The 19,445-nt window shown below is 45.5% G+C and overlaps 1 protein-coding gene across 2 annotated transcripts in view; it reads right to left on the bottom strand.

Annotated features, from left to right (window-relative positions):
* ADAMTS16 (ADAM metallopeptidase with thrombospondin type 1 motif 16) overlaps positions 1-19,445 on the bottom strand; it is an 84,665-nt gene that overhangs the window by 52,782 nt on the left and 12,438 nt on the right. The window contains exons 4-10 of one of the 2 annotated variants that reach the window (XM_083448556.1): positions 13,504-13,780; positions 11,676-11,875; positions 9,303-9,386; positions 6,529-6,688; positions 5,289-5,394; positions 4,630-4,767; positions 704-857 (exon numbers count right to left, since the gene is read on the bottom strand). In XM_083448556.1, coding sequence (XP_083304682.1) covers positions 704-857; positions 4,630-4,767; positions 5,289-5,394; positions 6,529-6,688; positions 9,303-9,386; positions 11,676-11,875; positions 13,504-13,780 — 1,119 coding nt within the window. Of the gene's footprint in view, positions 1-703; positions 858-4,629; positions 4,768-5,288; positions 5,395-6,528; positions 6,689-9,302; positions 9,387-11,675; positions 11,876-13,499; positions 13,781-19,445 lie in introns of those variants that run through there. The other variant, XM_083448557.1, reaches the window with a different exon arrangement.

Genomic DNA, 19,445 nt, shown 5'->3' with positions numbered 1-19,445 from the left:
AAAGTGCTGTACTATGGTCTGAGCGAAGATAGGAGTGCCTGGCGTGCTCTGGTCCATGAGGTAACGAAGAGTCGGACACGACTAAACGACTTAACAACATGGTCTGAGAGACCAGGGTTTGAAGCCCCACTAAACCATGAAGTTCACAAGGTGACCTTGGGATAGTCATTGTTGATCAGCCCAACCTACTCACAGGGTTGTTTTGAGATTTATATCGGGAGGAGAGGACCATGCACATTATCATTTGAGCTCCTTGAGTTTGAGTTTGGATTTGATATCCTGCTTTATCACTACCCAAAGGAGTCTCAAAGTGGCTAACATTTTCCTTTCCCTTCCTCCCCCACAACAAACACTCTGTGAGGTGAGTGGGGCTGAGAGACTTCAGAGAAGTGTGACTAGCCCAAAGTCACCCAGCAGCTGCATGTGGAGGAGCGGGGAAGTGAACCCGGTTCACCAGATTACGAGTCCACTGCTCTTAACCACTACACCACACTGGCTCTTAGAGGAAAAGGTGGCATATAAATGTAGGACATAAACAACACAGGGCAAACCAAGAACCTCCTTGAGTTCCTCTGTCATTTGAGATCCAGTGGGTGGTTACTTGGGTGAGGACCTTTTCAGTTACGGCACTCCATAGCACAGGCACATGGTCCTGAGCTCCTTGGATTAAGGGTGGGATAAGTGAAACAAAACAGGTTCTTACTTTTTTGAAGTCCATCATGCACAGCTTGGCTTTCTCACCGAACTGCCACTTGCACTGCGTGGCAGCATCATACAGCTCCCCTGGTAGCTTCTCGGGATATTTGTACTCATGCACGGGCTTAGGCTGATCAGCAAGGCACAAGGACTGAGCAGAGCTGCAAGAGACCCAAACAAGGTGTATTTGGATATGTCAAATGCAGTTTTAAAAGGGACCCGTGTTGCAGCTAGTCAGCTGTGAAACAAGGCAGTTCTAGGTCAGCTACAGACAAGAATGAAAGGAAATAGCAATGTGGGAGTGTCATATTCTGCTTGAAACAACTAGGTTTGGGCCGAGATAAAAGAGGTGCAAGAGAATTGTGAGCTGGTATTTGGAGTCTTAGAGAAGCTATTCCTTAAGCTTCCTTGGCTGGTCAGCTGCCTGTTCTGACTCTTGAAGGCAAAACTGCTGCCATCTTTTCATACTTTGTTTGGGCTCAGATACTTTGCTGCAGCCTCTGTTCCTCAGCCGAGACCATTTACTGGAGAGGACAGCTGTGTCCTAGGGCTACTGGAAAGCACTGAAGAGACAAACAACATCCTACCAATAACACGTTAGAATTCCTGCTCCATGACTGCAGTCATGGGATTGTTGTCTTTCACATGATGGTGTATGTTTTGACTCCATAGAATGGGAAGTGACGGAGACAGGATGTTTGTGTTACTGTGTTCCGTGAAGTGGAACTATTGTCCTTTGTTTTTCTCTCTCTTTGCTATCTGATGCTAGAGAGAGAGGGAGCCATGTTGCAGTGCTCCGTGTGTGTTTATATGTAAATAAAGTAGATTAGCCAAAATGCTGAGTTGCTGAGGTCTGTTACGCAAGCTGCGCAAACTCTGCGGATCCCTAAGTGTGCCGGTGTCTGTTGACATCGGTTGCTGTGATGTTTGGGCTGAAGAAAGCTTTTGAAGCTCCTGAACAATCGACCAGGAGGGAGAGAACATGCCAGCCAGCCATGTGTCTCTGCCAGGGTCCTACTTGAGTGTAGGACGAGCTCCTAACATAACAACCCTCTCCTCCTGGATGTCACCCCAATATAATAGGGTGCAGAGGACATCGGTAGCACCTTCAAAGACATGTATTTTCACCCTAGATTTGGGCGTAAAACTTCCTTGGACTACTACTGCTGGTGGCAATAAAAGCAGAAAGTTTTGATGTGGCCCTTTCCTGTATCAAAGTAAATGTGTTTTTGTTGCATCACAGGAAGTATTCATTTTTATTTATTTAAAAGCATTTCTAAACCAGTTTTTTTTAAAAAAAGAAGAAGGTATGTGAGAAAGAATTTAGGCACGGGCAGAAACTGGAATCCCAGGTTTCCTGTGTGCAAATGAAATTGGCAAAAGAAAACCCCTAAACTGGTGGTATACTCCATCTACTGTTGGGGTTCGACTCCCATCAGCTCCAGCCAGCATGGCCAATGATCGGGGATTAAGGGAACTGTAGTCCAGGAACATTCAGAAGGTATCATTTTGGCTACCCCTCCTTAGACTTTTGAACTGGGTGTTCTGATTCTAGATTAATACAAGGACTACACAACCTGGAATAGAGCTATGTTCTACTATCAGGAACTACAAATAAAACCATTCACAAATCATTCTCAAGGTTTCGAGAACACATCAAGTCTGCCGGACCTGGGTGTGTACACTGTAACTCCCCATTGTAATCAGCACTCAGACACTTTGGTACCTGAGGCAAATCACAAAATGGTGCCCCACCCCTGTCCCGGCCAAGGAAAAAGGGGGAGTGAAGAACAACATTAGGAACAAAGAGGGAATAGAGCTCCACATTGGGACCCACTGCCCCTGTGGATCCTGCCACCTGAGGTGGTTGCCTCACCTTGCCTAATGGGTGGGCTGGCCCCATTTGATATCTTTTATCATCAGAGCCTCAGCATATCTAATGATACAGCTGACAATGTGCAGAGGGCTAAACTGTGCCTGGAACAGCAATGAAGTTAGCTCTCAACTCTCTGGTGTTCGACAACTCTATGAATTCTATGATTCTATCTCTCTGGTTCAAATCAGACCAGTAGTTTGGCTTGCATCTAGTTGTCTTCACTTCTGTGCTGTTGAAAAACAAGATGAGCACATCCTGGGGATATCAGACACGTGAGTGGCTGAGTCTAACATTAACCCATTCTCCTAAAATAAGTTCTACCATACAGGCATCACTAAATGGGATGAGATCTTCTGCTATTAATAGTGGAAGCACGGCAGGACAACGTGGTCAACGCTATTAGCGTGACTGAGAGAAATTTAGCACAGGAGGATTCTGCACGGAACTTCTTAGCATTGCAAAACAACAGCCATCTAACAAATGACAGAAAAGCAAGTCAACTCAAAAACTTACTGCAAGCTCATTCACTGAATGCTTGTGGTTTTCAGATCCCTGTTATGGGTGCATCTGTTAAGAAATGCCTAGTTATCTACCAGTGCTTCACTCACATGGAAGCTGTTTCCATTTTCACAACATTTTCCTGTCTGTTAATCCCCACGTTATATTTGAGCATTCACACGATGTAAAAGCCACCTTTGGGACCACAGTAGAATCTAGCACAAGTTTATCACTTATTTCCTTATTAGTTGCAAAAGGGTTTTTTTACCCCCTGTAAGCAAATACAGTAAGCCCACAACTTGTGTGGGGGTTATGTTCTGGGGATCATGCCTAAAGCCAAAATCACATACAGTGGTGCCTCGCAAGACAAAATTAATTTGTTCTGTGAGTTTTTTCGTCTTGTGAATTTTTCGTCTTGCGAAGCACGGTTTCCCATAGGAAATGCATTGACAATTTCCCATAGGAATGCATTGACGGTTTTAAGAAAAAGGCGCAAGACGTTTTTGTCTTGTGAAGCAAGCCCATGGGGAAATTCGTCTTGTGAAGCAACTCAAAAAACAAAAAACTCTTTTGTCTTGCGAGTTTCTCGTCTTGCGAGGCATTCGTCTTGCGAGGTACCACTGTATGGTCAAAACACATTGGGTTCAGTGCTGAATAGGATTGCCTAAGTATTTTTCTCTGGACGCCCGCCTTCCTTCCTTCCTTCCTTCCTTCCTTCCTTCCTTCCTTCTTTTTGCCAAGCACGTAAAGCTGAATGCGCACAAATTAAATGCATGTAAGTTGTGGGCTTTACTGTAACATGGAAATGAACACTAAATTTGCACCATGTTCCACTCTTGTTCCAGATACAGGTTTTACATCATGTGAACGCTCAAATATAATGCAGAACGTAGCAATTAGGAAAACAGAAGAAACTGCGATGTGAACGCAGGCCCAAGGTAGCGAAATAGTTTGTCGAGAGATACAGGTTCAAATCTCCACGTAGCCACGAAGCTCACTGGGTGACCTTGGGACAGTCACATTCTCTCAGCCTAACCTGCTTCACAGGGTTGCTGTGAGGGGAAAATAGGAGCATGAGGAGAGAACCATGTATGGTGCCTTGAACTCAAACCCACAGTCCTGAGATTAAGTTTTGAGGAAATCCTTTATCAAGTGAAGTGTAAATCTCCTTGATTAAAAATTGTTTGTGATAAGCTTTCTGACTCTTATCTTACCGAAGCAAACACTAGTTGGTAAAATGGAGTAGAAAAGTTGAGTGGACGCCCCTTGCCCCGAATCCTAGTGGAGGCAGAGCATTAAACATACTCCCTCTAATTTTCATTATGGTCTATATAGTAAGAAAGGCAGCATTCTTGTGACAGTGGGCCCTTGGCTGGTCTTGGGGCCTAGCGAATGTCCAGTCAATCCACTATCCCAAGAGATCTATGAATGTTATCTATCTGCTCTGGTATACTGAGCCACAGGTAAGTTAAAACATCCAAATTTTCCTTTATCAAAAGTGTGGGGGGCAGGAAGGAAAGTTTTCAGTGGCTCAACTCTCATTTCCACAACATGCATACCTTAGAAATTTGTAGAGATACTGACGGCTACAAGCTGACCAGGAGAAGACGCCGTTGTGTCCTGCCAGTGTGGGTGACATGATGTTACCTTCAGACTTTTTGCAAATATTTCCCTCTCCGTCGTGGATCATGCCAAAGCTGCAGGAGGAAAAAACGATAACTTGCATTCTCTCTATATAAATACTGCCTAATAATACCAGCACTCTGAACTGCAAATTCGTAAGAGAGCTTTCTCGGTTGTGCACCATTTTTAATCCTGACAAGTTTTTAGAAAAAACTGTCAATTAAGGGCTCTTTTGAAAAGTATTCCCAGTGAATACTTTTACCCAATATGATGCTTCACATAGGGTGATAGTCCCAGCCATTGTTCCAGCCCCCAAAGCCATAGAATCTGAACTCTGAAACGCTGAGCAGATGAAACATGAAGGCAAACAAGCAGACCTAAATTACGATATGTTTGTTTGGAAGATCGTATCACAGTTTGAATTCTAACCACAGTTTGCTCAAACAGTCATTTGGCTTGTCACCAGATATTTAACCGAAGCACAACGAATTTCTACTTCACCTGTTAGAAAGGATGCTGGAAGGAAACAAACAAACAAACAAACAAACAAACAAATATCTAGTATCTCTTTCCAAAGATATGCATACAAACTTACTTGTGTCCAGACTCATGAGCAATAGTAAATGCCAGACCGAGCCCAGTATCTTCATTAACCGTGCAGCTGCGATATTTACTGCACATTCCATTTATGGGAGCAAATCCTGGTAAATTAAACGTAAAGGGAGGGGAAACAGCATTCATTAGGAAATGGTCTTTGTGAATGTTAGTTTAACAAATACCAAAAAAGAAAACACAAAAGAACTTGGTCTGTTGGCTTCAAAATGTAATACTTGGGTTTTTGCAAAGTAGACTGTTGCTGCCACCGTCACACAGCTTCCGTGTTGTGATACGAATTAGAAAGGAACTGCTTTCTCTGCTTTTATGTATCGCAGTGCACAACTGGATCCCTGCTCTCTCTCTCCCACACCCTGAGCACACCACTAATTCCTCACCAGAGGTATTGGCAGAGCTATTACACTGGATAACAAAATAGAGGCATCTCTCTCCCATCACCTGAATATTGCAAAACCCATTGCAAACATATGATAGCTTGTGATGGTTATGTTTAATTCCAGCATTTATCACACCGGTGTCCTGCCCTGAGGAATCAAATGGGTATACACTGAGAGGCGGTATGGATTTGGACTGCAGAACCCCAATTTATATATATATTCCACTGTACTCCAAGAAGCTCCAGGAATATGGGAGTGGGGGGACAGGACAGGACAGAAGATCCCTGTTCAACATCAACCCTCAAATTCTATTCCTACAGATGCCCGTTAGTTTGCAACTATTCCACCACTGTTGACATTTGTGGGGCATGGTGGGTAGCAATTCTCAGAGGGCAAGATAGGGTCTAGGACCCTTCAGTTGCTAGAGTGTAATCATGTCAGTCAGTTGTGAAATAATAGGACCAATATGTGTTTAGCCGGTTAAGTGTCAAGCTAGACACTGGTTTTTAGGTACAGTGGTACCTCAGGTTAAGAACTTAATTCGTTCTGGAGGTCCGTTCTTAACCTGAAACTGTTCTTAACCTGGGGTACCACTTTAGCTAATGGGGCCTCCCGCTGCAGCTGCCGAGGCGCGATTTCTGTTCTCATCCTGAAGCAAAGTTCTTAACCCAAGGTACTATTTCTGGGTTAGCAGAGTCTGTAACCTGAAGCGTCTGTAACCTGAAGCGTCTGTAACCTGAAGCGTCTGTATCCTGAAGTGTCCGTAACCCGAGATACCACTTTAAGAGCAGAGGTCAATGCTTCATCAGCGATGACCACAGTAGGTTGCCAGCAAGGACTCACCTAGCGTATCACATGGCTCGTTCTTCCAGGAACATATATCTAGGCCGGTAAGCAAAATTGCATGGTCATGGCGGCTCCCATCCTTCCCCATCAGCCCGGACTGCCACTGACAAAAACTACTCAGGGTATGGTCAGCGTGGTGATTGATCACGAGCCCTGGCTGAACAGAAGAGTCAAACAGAAGAAAAAGTCCAATGGGATCCGGGAATGAGATTTAGTTTTGTAGCTGTGGGCGAGTTGATAAAAACAAGCAGGTGTTTAAAGGGAAAGACACAGTCTCGGAGCCTGGCTTGGCCTTACCGCTATGTCCCTGGCCCCCTCGCTGAATGGCCGCTTGGCCACAGCTTGCTCGCTCCTTGCACAGATGGTGAGCAGACACAGAGGAAGGGAGGCAGGCAAGGAGCGAGCCCAGTGTGGCCTGGCCTGGCACTCCTCTCTGTGGGCGTCAGGGTGATTTGCCCCTCAAGGGCTGCATCAGCCAGCTGTGCTTCTTCCTTTGTGGGCTGGAAGGCGGCACAGTGTGGCCCCACTTGGCTCCAGTGGCAAGGGCTGGTGGGGCAAGCTCTATTCACCCTCTGCACACCCTGGGCATTGGCACTACGATGCTGCTCTTTACCTCTCAATCAGAGCAAACAGCAATTTGGGTTTCCCCCCAATTGCCATTTGCTCTGACCTGTCGATCAGTGTTCTTCAGTTGTACCTTGGAAGTCAAACGGAATCCATTCCGGAAGTCCGTTCGATTTCCAAAACATTTGGAAACCAAAGCGCAGCTTATGATTGGCTGCAGGAAGCTCCTGCAGCCAATCAGAAGCTGCAGAAGCCCCATCGGATGTCCGGCTTCCAAAAATAGTTCGCAAACCAGAACAGTCACTTCTGGGGTTGTGGCGTTTGGGATCCAAAACATTCTGGAACTAAGCTGTTCGAAAACCAAGGTACGACTGTATATGCTATATGAACTGTGGTATATATTGAAATATATTGTACGTCATCATTAAACATAAGCACTGGAGGACAGTATGAATCTTAGCTCTAGGTTCCTCTTTAGAAAAAAACAGCAAGGGAGAGGAACACGGGTTCCAAAATATCAGAAGCAGGTTGTAAATATCATTTAAAATAAATCAATATTGTATCTGAATATATTATTATGTTTGTCCAATATTTCTTCCTCCTTTTTACAAAATCTTTTATCCGACATAATAATAGGAACAAAGGATAAAAGTAAAGAAAATCAGCAGAGCCTGATTGGACTAAGAGTACCCAATGGACAGGATTGGGTCCAAAGTGTTCACATAACCTCTACTGACCAAGAAGTAAACTCCATTTGAATTTAACAGAATTTACCTCTGAGTAGGCAAGGTTAGAATTATGCTGTAACGAACTAAAAGCTGCCCTTATAAAATTAACAAGTACTAAATGTTCCTTTAACTCCCTTTGCTGCAAAAGAAAGAATTGTAAGCAGCGGCGCAGTAAGCAACAGATTTACAATTAAGGAGCAGCAATTTTTAAGCATAAGATGTAAAGGAAAATTATATCACAGGTGTAAGATCAAAAGATTACTCTCCTTACTCTTTTCATGTTGGACGTGGTCCAAGCACGAAAAGCTAAACATTCAGTGTAATTAACCTGTCACTTAAGGAGTCCTGATCGCTCAGCACATAAAATGAAGCATTACATTGCTAGTAGAGCGTTCTACTGCACAGGGGTTTGGAGACAACTCAAAAACAAAAAAGGAACGAAGCAAGTAAATGAAGGGAGAGTAGGCTTTCATGTCCCTGTCAACACAGTTGTAACAGCTGGAATAGTGCGGATCAGGAGCTGTTCTTGCGGGGCTCAATGTAGGAACGATACAGGGTTCTGTATCTCCAAGTATGGAGTTTTAAAGTGCTTCCTTAAGTGGTCAGTTCAGAAGCATGTTCCAAATCAAATGTGTCTAGTGGAGTTAGGCACACATGGTTGGGGACTGGGAGTGAGCTGAGAGTTCACATTGAACCTCCATTCTTACACACATCATTTCTCCACCGTCTCTAACCATCACTATGGGTTCTGTATACCTGAAGGAGCGTCTCCACCCCCATCGTTCTGCCCGGACACTGAGATCAGCGCCAAGGGCCTTCTGGTGGTTCCCTCACTGCGAGAGGCCAAGTTACAGGGAACCAGACAGAGGGCCTTCTTGGTAGTGGCGCCCACCCTGTGGAACACCCTCCCTTCAGATGTGAAGGAAATAAGCAGCTATCCTATCTTTAAAAGACATCTGAAGGCAGCCCTGTTCAGGGAAGTTTTTAATATTTAACGCTGTACTGTTTTTAACACTTGATTGGAAGCCGCCCAGAGTGGCTGGGGAAACTCAGCCAGATGGGCGGGGCATAAATAATAAATTATTATTATTATTATTATTATTACTCTTATTCTCGTGACATTGTGGTTAACCACGGTCCACACTAAGAATGGGTTGCTTAGAACTGAGCCAGTTAACAATGCTCACTAAAAACCAACCCCTGATTAGAACTGAGCATGGAGTCAGCACAACTCTCAGCCACGGAGAAAACACAGGGAAATCTGTGCTTGAAAAGGAGAGGGTTGGTGGAAGATGGTGTCATGGCCGCTTGAGTCAGGGCTTCCACCAGCCAGAGTTTAGTTGCTTCACTCTTGCGAAACCATTTCTGCCATAAGTCTGACAGACTGAACTTTGACAATAATGAGTGGGGGGGTCTCTAATAGTAAAACGATGTTTAATTATTCAGCTTCAAAGAAAATGGTGCAATATTCGCGGTCACCTGTTCTTCTTCCAAAAGTATCAAGCCAACAACTGCGATATTGATATTTCCTCCAATGGTTCCATCTCTGAACAAAGCAGAAACCTAAGAGGAAATACCAAAAATGAAAGCCGATGAAGCTAATGCAGTACCAACATCTGCCGTGAAAAATTAATTATCTTTATTATTTGATTTATATACCGCTTATATGCCAAAATGGGGCCTAAGCAGTTTATAACTATAAAATCAACAAGTGATCAAAATATACAATGACAAATCCATTGGGCATTAAAACATGCTTAATTAAAATATATAATAAGGCAAAATTTTAAAAGGTTTAACACTTAAAACAGTTAAAACACCAAAACCAGAAGCCCTCTTAGGCAAGGGAACAACTTGCCTAAACAGGTATGTCTTCAGGAGCTGGTGGGAGCTCAACACTGAGGGGGCCCCTCGTATTTCAGAATTTGGGCTAGAATACAATCTATTGGTTTCATACAAATGCCATGTTGCTGTCTCCTGCTTATGGAAAAGTGCTTGGAAATGTGCCCATTAAACAATGAATATATATATATATATATATATATATACAGTGGTGCCTCGCAAGACGAAAATAATCCGTTCCGTGAGTCTCTTCGTCTAGTGGTTTTTTCGTCTTGCGAAGCAAGCCCATTAGCGGATTAGCGCTATTAGCGGTTTAGCGGCTATTAAAGGCTTAAGGGATTAGCGGATTAGCTGCTAAAAGGCTATTAGCAGTTTAGTGCCTTAGAAAAAGGGGGTGGGGAGCGAAAAAAACAACCCAGGAATCCCAAGACATTTTCGTCTTGCGAAGCAAGCCCATAGAGAAATTCGTCCTGCGAAGCACCTCCAAAACGGAAAACCCTTTCGTCTAGCGGGTTTTCCGTCTTGTGAGGCATTTGTCTTGCGGGGCACCACTGTATATATATATATATATTCTCATTACTCTTGTAACTTTGCTTATGTATCTGGCCTATCAACGTTTATGCCACAATACATTTACCTTTAATGTGCCACAGGACTCTTTCTTTTTGTTGTTGTTACATGTAACAACAGATTTTTGCAATTCTTTTGGGGGTTTTTTTTAATGCAGTGTAATTTAACCAAGGGACGCAGGTGGCACTGTGAGTTAAACCACAGAGCCTAGGGCTTGCCGATCAGAAGGTCGGCAGTTCGAATCCCCGCGACGGGGTGAGCTCCCATTGCTCAGTCCCTGCTCCTGCCAACCTAGCAGTTTGAAAGCACGTCAAAGTGCAAGTAGATAAATAGGTACCGTTCCAGCAGGAAGGTAAACGGCGTTTCTGTGCGCTGCTCAGAAGCGGCTTAGTCATGCTGGCCACATGAGCCAGAAGCTGTACGCTGGCTCCCTTGGCCAATAAAGCAAGATGAGCGCCGCAACCCCAGAGTCATCTGTGACTTGACCTAATGGGCAGGGGTCCCTTAACCTTAAATTTAACCAAAGTCAGGTACTTAAAGCCTACTGATTTCAAAAGGGGAGTTATGAACAAGATTGCTCCCTGAGCAACAGAACAAAAAGGCACATTAATGGTCAAGGGTGGCTTGGGGCCATTATTTTCTTGTTTTCATTTATAATGTCTGCCACTTCTTTACTTCCTCCTTTTTACAACTATGTCTACATCCTGGATGCCCACACCCTGATAGTGATCAGAAAGCTCTTGATCTTGTTCCCTGGATGCATGGATTGTCAGCCTAGATGATGAGCCTCCTCCAACTACTAGAGGCTATGGCTCTTTCTCCAAGACTTTTACACAGCTACGGGAGGTGGTACCCCTAGAAGTCTGGCAGCCCATGTAGCTGCTTAAGCTTGCTTCTATAATTGTCCTGGCCCCAAAAGACATGCTCAACACTTTCGCTGCAATCAATGAGTCTTAAACGTGCTCAGTTTTTGCCAGATCATACCCATACTTCAAAGGAGAAAGAAACCCATACAACATGCATCAAAGTAACCTCCTTCCTGCAAAACTGGTACGTGATTTCAGGGTTGCAGGGCACTAAACAATGTGCAACAAGGGCGACATTTGTGGTTCATTAACTTTTACTTCCATGTTGCACAGATCTCATCGCTCCACTCTCAGGAAAACTAAAGATTAACTAAATCAGACATGCCACAAAGCATTAAGGCTATATACACTTCAGCGGCTTGAAACGCAGTGAGGTTGTTTCCCCACAACCTGTGTTTGAAGCAGCTGTAAGGGCCAGGGAGAGGGGTGGGGATGCTCTCAGTCTCACTCCAGAAAGCATCTGGAGGGGGGAAGAGAGTACAAACTAGTGGCTGGACATGCTTATAAAGTGACAATATTAATTTTGAATCTGTATTCATCACCCAACGTGTCTCAAGAAAAAGGACTGTCATACCATATTGAGTATAGTCAGGACGTACGTAGTGATATTGTCATGGCCATGGTTTTGCATCATCTTTTTGTCAACCACCACCAAGGTCTCAACATTCAGCTCTTTGCTCTTGTGAGCCTTCATAAGAGATCGCTTGCTTCGCAGTAGATGTCTATATTCATCTGGCAGGATGTAAGTGTCTCCATCTGGAGGCTGGGGCATATCTGCAAGAAGCAAGACAGGAGATGTCCAAGTAAAACTAAAGCTGTGTTTTTCACAGAGTAACGTCAAATCAAAGAGCTAAACAGGATTATACTAGGCTCCCCAAAAGTAACTTCCATGTACAGTGGTACCTCTGGATACGAATGGGATCCGTTCCAGAGCCCTGTTCACATCCTGAAGTGAACGCAACCCATATCTGCACGTGCGTAGGTCGCGATTCGCTGCTTCCGCGCATGCGCGTGACGTCATTTTGACTGTCTGCGCATGCTCAAGCAGCAAAACCCGGAAGTAATGCGTTCCGTTACTTCCGGGTCGCCACGGAGCGCAACCTGAAAGCGCTCAACCTGAAGCAACTACAACCCGAGGTATGACTGTAGTGGGAAAGAATTATAGCAGAGCATGGCATCCATTTATAAGGCAGAAGAACACCTTGGTGTCTCCAGTTAAAGCAGGGGTAGCTAAGCTGTGGTACTTTAGATGTAGGTGGGCTACAATATCCCAAAACTATTGGCCATGCTGGCATGGACCAAAGGAAGTCAAGTACATGTGGCAAGAACTTAATACATTTCCAGATGACAGTGTTTACTGATATTTTTAAGCAACTTAACACCACTAAGGTTCTTAACATTCCGCTCCATCCCTTTCTATCTCATTTAGTATTTCATGCACACTGTACAGAGCGTTATTAATCATTCCTGTTTGATTTCCCATATACAGGTGTCACTGGAGAAGTAGAGGATGGAGACAGGAACCACACTGCTCCACTCAGGTGCAGGGAACTTTTGGCTCTCCAGATGTTGTTGAACTTCCATCATCTCTGACCTTTGGCCATGCTTGTAGTTCAGCAACAGTTAGAGGGCAAGAGGTTCTCCTCACCCGACTCCAGTAAATGTTAGCACCAAACCTGTTAGCTTAGGCAATGTTGCCAGAGGCTGCTGTGCACTACTACATAGCCACTAACTTTGCAAAATTGTACAAAAACATTTACTCTTTAAGTTCTATTGATTTCAAACTGGTCCATTAAATACACACCTGTTTAAATAAATTTATTTATTTAAAAATATACTGCTTAATATAATACAAATCTCTAAGCAGCTTACCTTAAAGAATCAAAAACAATGAGACTTAAGGCATACTTTACATTGGCTGAAGTTTAGGAAGATACTGGCAAGTATTTTGATTTGCAACTAACTAAATGTAACCGTTTTGAAAGACCTTACTGAAAGTTGAAGGACAGAACAAAGAACACAGTGATATGGTCACCCAAATCACCACTCACACAGTTAGGGAACAAACACTGTGGCAGAGCTTAGTACCAGTCTTTTGTGTGCTAACTTTAGGAAGAAAAAAAGTCAGAAGTGAAACCAGAACATGGCAACAGGCTGGGACTACAGGAGTGATCAGAGGAGACTGCTTTCACAGCTGATGCCAAAGTTGGTTGAGGCAGACAGGCAACACCAACATCCAGCGCTTGGGTCCAAAGTGTTCACATAACCTCACTTCCTACCACTTACTTGTGAAGCTGTTTGTTTACTGGAAAAGAACAACTGAACTGCAAATGAACAATCTTAGCAACAGCTATACAGACAGTGGAATTAACTCAGGTGGGGGAAACTGTGCCCTTACATACATTTCTTGCGCCTCCCACAAAAGTGCCGTTTTTGCCGCCGCTGAGAATTGCGATGATGGTGGGTCTCTTGAAAAACATGATTGTGAGCATCCACTTCCCTTTGCCGCTCATCATTCACAGTTACCTCATTATCAAATGCCAGCTGAGGCTCAGTAGATCTCTTATACAGTACATGAGGGCGGTGACCGTGAGGAGCAGAGAAGTTGTGTTTAAGTGCAATATTTGGAGGTAGTGGTTTCAGCAAGTAATCAGCTTCCTGCGTCCTTATCAAGCCAGACTAGAAAGACAAAACACAATTAAAAGAGAGAACAGGGGCTTCAGATTGTCCTTCAGAAGATACTCCTTCCTTTTAGATATTTTCCTTTCCCACACTAAGCTCCTAAAACAAATCTTAATTTGTACAGCAGGTTTTTTAGACAACAGAGGTCCTTTGTAAACTTAACACTGGCTCCCTACAAATCAGGATCTGAAAACTAAAAGAGTTTGAAGAGTTTGGATTTGATATCCAGCCTTTCACTCCCTTTAAGGAGTCTCAAAGCGGCTAACATTCTCCTTTCCCTTCCTCCCCCACAACAAACACTCTGTGAGGTGAGTGGGGCTGAGAGACTTCAGAGAAGTGTGACTGGCCCAAGGTCACCCAGCAGCTGCATGTGGAGGAGCAGGGAATCGAACCCGGTTCACCAGATTACGAGACTACCGCTCTTAACCACTACACCACACTGGCTAAAAAATCATTCTAGGGAGATGCACATTCCTTTCTCCGGATGAAATCCATCCTCTCCCCTCTCTTCCAAATTTCCTTCGGAATTTTAATAATTATTTAATTAAATCTTAACATTACATATACACCGATGCGAACTGTGCTTGGCAATGCTGGAGTTTTTTGTGTGTGTAAACCAGAAATTGGAAACAGCCTCTGGAATCGATTCTCAAATCTTAGTTAAGTGAGGACATTAGCCTGGAGTAAACATAATGTTGAGGGAGACCTGGAGTGGAGTACCCACAGACTCATACAGACCTCCTTCTTCCCCTGTTGTGCAAATATTCAACCCCCCCCCCCATTTTTAGGGCTAACTATGGGAATTGTTTATGCGGGTGGTACTGTGGTCTAAACCACAGAGCCTAGGGCTTGCCGATTGGAAGGTCGCGGTTCGAATCCCCGGGACGAGGCGAGCTCCCGTTGCTCGGTCCCAGCTCCTGCCAACCTAGCAGTTCAAAAGCATGTCAAAGTGCAAGCAGATAAATAGGTACCACTCTGGCGGGAAGGTAAACAGTGTTTCCCTGTGCTGCTCTGGTTCGCCAGAAGCGGCTTAGTCATGCTGGCCACATGACCTGAAAAAACTGTCTGTGGACAAACGTCGGCTCCCTCCTCCAGGAAAGTGAGATGAGCGCCACAACCCCAGAGTCGTTCGCGACTGGGCTTAACTGTCAGGGATCCTTTACTTTTACTTTTTATGGGAATTATTTAGCGCTGAGCTGAAAATTCGGTAAAGCAAACTTCTGGCTTGATTATTTTTTGTGAGGGGGTACTCCAAAAACCCCTGATGAAGTAGGCTCTTCTCCCTCCTCCACACTGTCTATTTAATGGTGGAGGCATCCCACAAACAGCAGCCGGTCACTCCCCCCCCCGCCCCAAATCCAACTAGGGTTGGGTGTAATATATTGGGTGAACCTGTCAATTTCAGTTTCTCTGAGTTACTAATTTTTCGCTTCTTAAATTTGGTTCTGCACATTTGCATATTACCATGTGGGATTTACCTAGCAGGTAAAAAGGTAAAGGTAAAGGTACCCCTGCCCGTACGGGCCAGTCTTGACAGACTCTAGGGTTGTGCGCCCATCTCACTCAAAGAGGCCGGGGGCCAGCGCTGTCCGGAGACACTTCCGGGTCACGTGGCCAGCGTGACATCGCTGTTCTGGCGATTACCTTCCCGCTAGTAAGCGGTCCCTATTTATCTACTTGCACCTGGGAGTGCTTTCGAACTGCTAGGTTGGCAGGCGCTGGGACCGAACAACGGGAGCGCACCCCACCGCGGGGATTCGAACCGACCTTTCGATCAGCAAGCCCTAGGCGCTGAGGCTTTAACCCACAGCGCCACCCGCGTCCCTTACCTAGCAGGTGGTTGGCCGATATAGTCATATTTCTTACAACAGCTGTTCTTAATGACATGTTATTGTATCTGAATGATATCTCTTGCTCTGGAATTGCATGACGGAGGCACTATATGTATGGAGGGGAGATGCAGACCCTCCAAGTATCCCTATTTTCCAGGGATGTCCCTGATTTAGAGAAGCCTTCCTGTTTTCTGATTTGACCCCGGAATGTCCCACTTTCCCTTTGGTAGAAATGTTGAAGGGTATGGAGTTATCCAACCCCCCCCCCCCCAAGTTGTCTGAAGGCAATCCTATACAGTGGTGCCTCGCAAGACGAAAAGAATCCGTTCCGCGAGTCTCTTCGTCTTGCGGTTTTTTCGTCTTGCGAAGCAAGCCCATTAGCGGATTAGCGCTATTAGCAGTTTAAGGGTTATTAACGGCTATTAAAGGCTTAAGGGATTAGCGGATTAGCTGCTAAATGGCTATTAGCAGCTTAGCGCTTTAGAAAAAGGGGTTGGGGAGCGGAAAAAAACCTCAAGAATCGCAAGACATTTTCGTCTTGCGAAGCAAGCCCATAGAGAAATTCGTCCTGAGAAGCACCTCTGAAAACGGAAAACCCTTTCGTCTTGCGGGTTTTCCGTCTTGTGAGGCATTCGTCTTGCGGGGCACCACTGTATAGGGATTTAAAAAAAAAGTTTAGGGTTTTTTTTATGTTTTTATATATGTTGGAAGCTGTCCAGAGTGGCTGGGGCAACCCACTAAGATGTGTGGGGCATAAATAGTAAAATTATCATTATGGAATGGGATGCCCCCATTTTCTCCGGAGAAATCTTGAAGTGTATGGAGGTGTGTAGAAGAAATTTAGCAGAACAATGTGAGGTCATGGGGATAAACTGAAGTACAGGCACACCCCCCCCCTCACACTTACACACATCCCACTTGTGTGCAACTGCAGGTCACCACAAAATAAAGAAATAAATAGATTAGCCTTCTTTCACTTGGGGCTGCTGCCGAGAAGTGAGCGAGGGAAGCTGTTATGTACTGAGTTGAATAGGATCCAAAATGCAGCAGTCTGATTGGTCCTAGAACAATAGGATCCAAAATGCAGCAGTCTGATTGGTCCTAGAACAATAGGATTCAGAATGCAGCAGTCTGATTGGTCCAAGAACAATGCAGCAGTATGATTGGTCCGCAGGAGCCACCCAATCCAGCTCCAGGTGGAAGTGAATCCACAACCTGATTGGCCTACAGGAGAATCCCGGAATTAACCAATCACGTGCAGCCCATTGTGTAAATAATGTATATAAAGCAGATATTGTGGGGGAACTTCCATTCCTCCTCACCATTATGAGCTGAATAAAGAGCATGAAATCCACTCTCGACTCCGAGTATATTTCAGAAGCCATGCCGGGCAGTGGCCCTGATCAAAGGACAGCTTGGCACATGAGTGTCTCATTCGCTTTCTCTCCTCCCCCCACACCCTCCCTATTAAAGTGGGGTGCTTCTCACTTTATGCAATTTTTCTTATGCGTGCAGGGGCCCAGAATGTAACCCCCACGTAAATGGGGGGATACCAGTACAGTGGTGCCTCGCAAGACGAAAAGAATCCGTTCCGCGAGTCTCTTCGTCTTGCGGTTTTTTTCGTCTTGCGAAGCAAGCCCATTAGCGGATTAGCGCTATTAGCGCTATTGCGGCTATTAGCGGCTATTAAAGGCTTAAGGGATTAGCGGATTAGCTGCTAAAAGGCTATTAGCGGCTATTAAAGGCTTAAGGGATTAGCGGATTAGCTGCTAAAAGGCTATTAGCGGCTTAGATCAGCTGATAAGCGGCTTAGGTGATCACCTGTTACGCGGCTTAGCGAACAGCTGTTAAGCGGCTTAGGGGCTTGGGAAAAAGGGGGGGGGACGCCAGGAATCGCAAGACATTTTCATTTTGCGAAGCAAGCCCATAGCAGATTCGTTTTGTGAAGCACCTCCAAAACAGAAAACCCTTTCGTCTAGCGGGTTTTCCGTCTTGCGAGGCATTCGTCTTGCAGGGCACCACTGTATATTACATGCTTGGGAGAAGCCAAGACTGGATGCAAGGCTGTTGTTGCTCCATGTATAGTTCTGTCCTAAGAGAGATTTACTATATTATTATTATTATTGCAGTGGTACCTTGGGTTAAGTACTTAATTCGTTCCGGAGCTCCGTACTTAACCTGAAACTGTTCTTAACCTGAAGCACCACTTTAGCTAATGGGGCCTCCTGCTGTCGCCGCGCCGCCGGAATACGATTTCTGTTCTCATCCTGAAGCAAAGTTCTCAACCTGAAGCCCTATTTCTGGGTTAGTGGAGTCTGTAACCTGAAGCGTATGTAGCCTGAGGTAAAAGGTAAAGGTACCCCTGCCCGTACGGGCCAGTCGTGTCTGACTCTAGGGTTGTGCACCCATCTCACTTAAGAGGCCGGGGGCCAGTGCTGTCCGGAGACACTTCCGGGTCACGTGGCCAGCGTGACAAAGCTGCTCTGGCAAACCGGCACCAGAGCAGCACACGGAACGCCATTTACCTTCCCGCCAGTAAGCGGTCCCTATTTATCTACTTGCACCCGGGGGTGCTTCCGAACTGCTAGGTTGGCAGGCGCTGGGACCGAGCAACGGGAGTGCACCCCGCTGCGGGGATTCGAACCGCCGACCTTTCGATCGGCAAGTCCTAGGCACTGAGGCTTTTACCCACAGCGCCACCCGCGTCCCTAACCTGAGGTACCACTGTATTATTTTTAAAAAAGAATGCCAAAAACCCTTCCTAACAGTATGATGCACCAATCCATGTAATCAGGTGTGCCAGCTCTAAAGGGCCAAGGTGTCTTTGGCCCAATGAACATTTGTCGGAAGGGGGCCAGGTCCTCTCAAAGTTGAAGGGGCCTGACATGAGTCACATGTTCATGAAGTCACATGCATTACGCATCACGTGTCCCAGCTTCAGTGGGCAGCTCCTCTAGATGTGCCGTCTCCTCCAAATGTCACACACACAATGTGCGACATGAGTAACGTCACATGCATAGAATCATAGAATCATAGAGTTGGAAGAGACCACAAGGGCCATCGAGTCCAACCCCCTGCCAAGCAGGAAACAGCATCAGAGCACTCCTGACATATGGTTGTCAAGCCTCTGCTTAAAGACCTCCAAAGAAGGAGACTCCACCACACTCCTTGGCAGCAAATTCCACTGTCGAACAGCTCTTACTGTCAGGAAGTTCTTCCTAATGTTTAGGTGGAATCTTCTTTCTTGTAGTTTGGATCCATTGCTCCGTGTCCGCTTCTCTGGAGCAGCAGAAAACAACCTTTCTCCCTCCTCTATATGACATCCTTTTATATATTTGAACATGGCTCTCACATCACCCCTTAACCTCCTCTTCTCCAGGCTAAACATGCCCAGCTCCCTTAGCCGTTCCTCATGCATATTGTGGGCAACCTGGTGTCTTTGCATTTAATATTAAGCACCAGGGACGCGGGTGGCACTGTGGTCTAAACCACTGAACCTCTTGGGCTTGCCGATCAGAAGGTTGGCAGTTCGAATTCCCATGATGGGGTGAGCTCCCATTGCTTGGTCCCTGCTCCTGCCAACCTAGCAGTTCGAAAGCACATCAAAGTGCAAGCAGATAAATAGGTACCACTCTGGCAGGAAGGTAAACAGCGTTTCCGTGCGCTGCTCTGGTTCGCCAGAAGCAGCTTAGTCATGCTGGCCATATGACTGTTTGCGGACAAACGCCGGCTCCCTCGGCCAGTAAAGCCAGATGTGCGCCGCAACCCCAGAGTCGTCCACAACTGGACTTAGCGGTCAGGGGCTCCCTTTACCTTTACCAGGGAAACTG

This window comes from Podarcis tiliguerta (assembly GCF_965153285.1).
Source record: "Podarcis tiliguerta genome assembly, chromosome: 7".
Taxonomy (NCBI): Eukaryota; Metazoa; Chordata; class Lepidosauria; order Squamata; family Lacertidae; genus Podarcis; species Podarcis tiliguerta.
The sequence above is the reverse complement of the archived record's forward strand: the minus strand, read 5'-3'. Positions and strand labels throughout refer to the sequence as shown.